Source organism: Gossypium hirsutum, chromosome A05 (assembly GCF_007990345.1).
Source record: "Gossypium hirsutum isolate 1008001.06 chromosome A05, Gossypium_hirsutum_v2.1, whole genome shotgun sequence".
Lineage (NCBI taxonomy): Eukaryota > Viridiplantae > Streptophyta > Magnoliopsida > Malvales > Malvaceae > Gossypium > Gossypium hirsutum.
This window is the reverse complement of record NC_053428.1, coordinates 87,220,907-87,227,350: the sequence shown is the minus strand read 5'-3', so window position 1 is coordinate 87,227,350 and position 6,444 is coordinate 87,220,907. Positions and strand designations below refer to the sequence as shown.

Below are 6,444 nucleotides of genomic sequence, written 5' to 3'. Positions count from 1 at the left end.
AAGACTTTAGGATAATAACAATTCATTAACTATTTTGCTAAGATTTTTACAAAGGGAAGAGTACTTCAAATCACCCATTAAAAAACCATTATAATATTTTTTATTGAGGAAAAAAAGGTAAATTTTCTCCCCAACCCCATTCCATTGTTCTAGCTTCAATTAATAACTCCGTCCAAAATTATAATTGGACATCAAACAAGCCACCCTTCGGACGGAAGTCCGGTCTATCATCGAATTGGGTCAAGCTCAATTTAAGGACTTCAAACCGGCTCCATTAACTGTCTCAAGTTCCAATTTTATCCCAATTCAGACTATTACTTCATAGTGCAGCAATCAAGGAAGACAAAATCCTGAAATTTTAGCGTTTGGGAAGCGAGAAAGTGCGAGAAAAATGAGCGGACCGGGGAAGAAAGTCGTCGATGTGGCGTTCAAAGCATCAAAGAACATTGATTGGGAAGGGATGGCTAAGCTTTTGGTCTCCGATGAGGCTCGCAAAGAGTTCGCCACTCTTCGTCGCACTTTTGATGAAGTTAACTCTACTTTACAAACCAAATTCAGCCAGGTCTTTTTCTTATATTCTCTCTAATCCCTAGCTCCTTTTTAGCATTTTTATTGATTTTTTTCATAGATTTGTTGGGTTAATCCGTTGATTAGATCTTTAGGGTTTTAGTTTTTTTAATGATGATTTCAATATTTTATATTTAATTAAATTTTTCAGTAAGGTTGAATTCTTTTGTTCAAGGTTTGATTTTGGAACTTTTTTTTTTCATTTTTAAGGAAATTTTAGTTTTGTTCAAGGTTTCAGTCCTATCTTGTTAATAATCCGATTTCTTAAGCAGGAACCTGAACCCATTGACTGGGAGCACTATAGAAAAGGAATTGGCTCACGCCTGGTAGATATGTACAAAGAGGCATATGAGAGTAAGTTAATTCGATAGTTATCATATTTGGCTTACTCTCTATCCAATTTTCCAGTCATCCTATATATGGTTATGCTATTGCTTAGATCAGTTGCAGGTCTGTAAAATCATAAATTGTTTGGCTTCCTCATGTTTGTGTGCCTCATGCGGTGCCACTTCCTGAATTTGTTACTTTGAAGATCATCTCTATTGTACAAGGGAACTATTACTTAGTTTGATGCTGATATGGTCACCTTAAGTAGCTAGCTCTTTCCTTTCTTCACTCTCAGTTTTTGGGGTTTTGGAAGGGGTATTAGTAAAGTACGGATTTTATTGCTATTGCTTTATATTTCTTTGACTCTTTTTTACGGAAATATCAATGCCTGACCTATATCTGGACCATAGATTAGGGGATATGACCCTTTAAGGACGCTACAAATTCTTGGAAAAAAGTTGAACATACCCATTTTGGACATTTAGCCTGATCTGGCACTTGCACACGAGTCTGCGTAACACAGTTATCAATCATTTTCCAGCTCCAGATCTCCTTGATCTTTCCTAGATCAGTTCCATGCCCCATACTTCACTGAAAGTTAAATGGAAATCAATTGCCAATGAGGACATTGTTTAAATTGGCTGCTATTTTGTTTGCAAATAGAATTCTTATATGTGTATGCTAATGCAATTCACTTGTTGAATGCTATTAGCATTTAACAATTTCAGATTAATGCTGTAGATGTTTCATTTCAATAATGCTATTATGTGATCAGATTCTTCTGAACACCAAACCTACTCCTATACTTATGTTCAAAGTAGAATGAAGAAAATATAGACATCTAGCTACTCAATTCTCACTTGTCTGCAATTTCTAGCAGTCGAAGTAATCATATTTATCATGCTTGTTATAAGTTTGGATGGAGTTTTGAGGGATTCACCGCTACAAATGTTATATACTCTTCCATTGCAGATGTAGAGATCCCCAAGTTCGTTGACACCGTCACTCCTCAATACAAACCAAAATTTGATGCATTGGTGAGAATCAACAGGATAATTGACTCTCGTACCTGTCTCCCAAGTTTTTTCCTTGAATGATGTGCTATTTATTCGTGGTTATAGCTTGTAGAAATGAAAGAGGCAAAGGAGAAATCCTTGAAAGAGTCTGAGCGATTGGAGAAAGAAATTGCTGAGGTTCAAGAACTTAAGGTAATAAATAAAACAATGCCGAAATGTGTGTTGTTGTGTTCCAAATCACAATTGCTGAATTTTTTATCTTTTTTTATGAACAGCAAAAGATCAGCACCATGACCGCAGATGAGTACTTTGAGAAACATCCCGAGCTTAAAAAGAAATTCGATGATGAGATGCGGAATGACTACTGGGGCTATTGACATCTTTGTGAATTTAATGGCCAAGCTTTTGGTCTCGACTAGAATTTCTGAACCGTTTCTGTTGTTTTAACCCCTTTTTCTCTTATATGGTGATCTGGGTTGGAAAGATTAGGCTGTAATGATAATAAGAAAATATTTTTTTGTGTGAGAAAATTTTATCCAATCATTTGAGAAACAAGGTGGATCTTGTAAGACATGCTTTCTATTTAGCAGGCATCATGGCAAAATTTTTAGCGTCTGCCCTCCTCATTCCATTATGTTTTATGTTTTATGTTTATTATTTGAATATTTGTACCCAATTAAAAAGAAGGGTTAATGTGTAAATTGATCTATGAACTTGTAACATCTTTAATTTGTATCTATCGCCAGAACAGGGTTACGGAATATTATCGGAACTTTCAGAATATTTTCAGATAATTCACATAAATTACTACTCATTGATTAGGATGATTGATATCGTCCCTTGCATGAACCGTCAAGGTCCAAAACAAGCATTAGAATCAAGTCGGGACTTAATCAGAAACTCTAAGAATTTTTTGCAACATTTTAAAAATTTTCTAAGTTATAGAGCTTACACGCTTATATGGTCCAAGGGACACACCTGTGCTGTAGGCCGTGTTTGATCCCGTGTAACTCTCTGACTTGTGCACATGGTCATGCCACACGCCCGTGTGCTAGGCCGTGTGGTTAATTAAATTCTTTCGGAATTAGGTGCAGGTTTTACATGGCCAAGACACACGCTCGTGTTTTAGGCCCTGTAGCACATACGGCTGAGACACACGCTCGTGTCTCTGCTCGTGTGCTCAATTCTGAGCATTCTGTTTCTCAAATTTAAGGTGTAGGGGACACACGGCCTAACCACACGCCCATGTACCAGGCCGTGTGTCACACACGGTTTAGACACACGCCCGTGTGGACAAAATAAAGTCATTTCTAGTTTCATTTCTCACCCAAAACCACACCAATGACCTGCACTTAAACTCACATCCAAATACCAATCATTTCAACTATTCAAATTAAGCAAACTCTATCATTCAACATGACATATCATTACATGCATACATATTTATAATCTTACCTTGGTATATTTCATATAGTAGGCATAAATTTGAACAATCTTTTAACGTGAATATAACTACCATAGTATGACATTACAAGTATATCAAAAACAACCATTACTAGCTATTCTAATGCCTAGATTATAGATGTAACACCCTGAATTTGGGCCTAAAATTATTGGGCCTTAAGTATGGGTCCGTAAGAAGGTTGTATATAAGCATTTAATTGTAAAAGGAAATTACACAATTAAATGTCTGCTTTGGTGGTTAATGGCTCTGAGAAGTGTTGGAGAAATCTTGGGTTCAAACTTGGGCTTTAGCAAAAAATTTGGTTTTAAGTGAATAAAACCCTGGGTTCTTGGATGAAGGCCTTTTAAATTATTGTGGTAAATAAATGATACAAGGAAGCATGTGGTCTAGTGGTTGTAGCGTCATTAAGGTTGCAAGGGAGCCTGGGTTTAAGTCTTGGCTCTTGCAATTTATTTAGGTTTTTCTTTTAAAGGAACCTGGACTTTGGCCTATAGACCTTATAATTAATTGAGGCTAAAATGGTGACACAAAGAGCCTTGTGGTGTAGTGGCAAGGTGGCATGTTGTGTAACTGTGAGGTTTAAGGTTCAAGTCTTGGGATGCGTAATGGGATATTTATTTTGTTGTTTGAGCTGTGTAGGAGGTGGAGTTGGACTGGAACTCTGTGGTTGAAGTAGTCATATAAAAATAAGGAATTTTCCTAATGGTTGAAAGTAATCCCACATCGGGAAGCTAACATGAGAATTGGTGAGAAGCTGTCTTTAAATAGAGCGAACCAGATGAGTTGGTGTAATTAAAACTCAATGTAGGATGTGCCAAGGTTGGTGATCGTGGTCTTCGGCGCGTTTTCATAAACAGGTGTGCATTCACGCCCTTCTGGGGCCTCACGAGCGTTCGAATACACGAGGGGTGAACCGAGCCCACAAATCATGGGCGATAGACTATAGAGGCCGCCACAAGCGTTCTCGTGTGTTGGAGCTATTCTGGGCCTCGATGGGCCCGTGGGTTTGCTTGTGTAAACTTCACTGTTAAGTGGGATGTAGATAGACTTATCATGTCGCGCACACGACTTAGGTAGTTCTGGGCCACGTTAGGCCTAGATGGGCCATATGGGCCCAATGGGCTCGTGGGCCCCACACGGATTGAATCTGCAACTTGTGATAATTATTAGACTGGGCTATGTAGGTCACATACCCATATCTAAATTTGGGCTAAACAGGCCACACAAGGGTGTGGGCCCACTTGGGCCGAGTAATGGGCCTTAGGGCCATTTGCACCGTTATGTCTGTTTAGGTTACTTAAATGGCTTGAGGCGACGGTGGACCTTCTGTTGAGTCATTAAGACCCCGGTTTGTAAAATCCCCGAAATACCGTTGCAATGTAAAATAACCATAATACCCCTGTATGGTAGAATGACAATTATGCCCTTATGTTCCGTATGACTGATGTGCCTATGATTTACACATATGATTGTGCTGAGTATGACTTTACATGCACATAATATTTATGACATGACATATTGCATGGGGTTGGGTTGTTATGGATGGAGAAAGTGTACGGCTTGTAGCTGTTCTGTATAAGGCTTTAGCCTTTCTGTGATACTTATGGCTTATAGCCGTTCTATTAACTGACAGCGTTGCTGCGATATTTACGGCCTTTAGTCGTCCTACCTACGGCGTTGAGCCATCCTGTTTACGGTGTTAAGTCGTCTTGTCTACGGCGTTGAGCCGTCCTGTTGACTTAGTGCCGCAACCGATACTAAGCTTGGTGTGTTGGTTAGGTGGGTCGATTTTATCCCTACATGGTGTGTTGGTTGGTACGGGTAGTGTGTTGGTTGGACTGGGCTGGGAATCTATCTGCATATCTGCATCTAATACTGATTCTGTACTGGACTTAGGCCCACCTGATTCTGTTAATGGGTTAGGCCCAACTGTTACTGATTTTGAGAATGGGCTAGGCCCAATTGATTCTGATGAGGGCTGAGACACAAGTGAAATTGTATTAGGCTTTGGCCCACACACATTGTTCTGTTACTATAATAGGCTCCAGCCCAGACTGATTCTGAATTCTGTCTGTTTATTAACTGTTTTAGTTTAGGAGGGGATTACACACTGAGTTTTCATAAACTCACCCTGTTTATTAATTGTGCAGGTAATCCCCAGCATTAGGAGGATCGGTGCTGTGAGGGACTCGGAGGTTTTTACATCAAGAATGAACTTATTGATTCAAGTGCATCTAGACAATCGTTTATCCAAATTCATCGGGATGTGCTTATTAGTTCTTTTATGTATTTATATATTTTTATAAATTCTATTTTTTTAATTAGTTCATTTATTATATATTACAAACTTTTATATTTTTTAAAAATATTATATGCTTTTTTATATTTAATATATATAATTTACATTTTTTAAAAATAATAATAACATACAAACTAATATTTTACAAAAGTAATTAAAAATATACAAACTAAATGATACATCTAGATATATTTGGACAACTATTTGTACAAGTTCATTCTTGATGTGAAAAAATTTATACTTTTTTTTATTAATTTATATATTTGTAAATATTTTTAGTTCTTTTTTTAATTTATGTCCACCACATGGCATATTGAGAGGTTTTCATGTGTCACCACTAGATTGACTATCAATACCATGTCAACACAAACTAATAGTATTAGTTTAAGTAACAACTAGGTCCAAAAAAAGTCAATACCATGTCAACACAAACTAATAGTATTAGTTTAAGTAACAACTAGGTCCAAAAAAAGTTCAAGTACCACATACGTACTTTTGGACAAGTTAGGAGACTAACTACATATTAACCTTGAAAAACGAACACATAATGTCAAATTTAACACTTAAGGTTTACAATTTTTATCAATTTGACATTTATTCTTTTTTTTAGCTAAATTTGACCATTAACTTTTCAAAAGGGTCAAATTACATTTTTTAGCGAAAATGAAAATTAAAACGTTAATTTTTTAAACGATATTGGAATGGCAACTTGTGTGGCAGTTTACGTATACTTGATGTTGACATGAAACTATTTGTCGAGTACATGTGGA

The 6,444-nt window shown here is 37.1% G+C and overlaps 1 protein-coding gene across 1 annotated transcript; it reads left to right on the top strand.

Annotated features, from left to right (window-relative positions):
• Positions 1–391: 391 nt before the first annotated feature.
• On the top strand, positions 392–2,367 carry LOC107931368 (ATP synthase subunit d, mitochondrial). The gene is made up of 5 exons (XM_016863247.2): positions 392–562; positions 840–921; positions 1,867–1,931; positions 2,016–2,102; positions 2,186–2,367. Exons 1-5 carry the CDS (start codon positions 392–394, stop codon positions 2,285–2,287), a joined length of 507 nt encoding a protein of 168 aa, XP_016718736.1. The 3' UTR covers positions 2,288–2,367.
• The last annotated feature ends 4,077 nt before the right edge of the window (positions 2,368–6,444 follow it).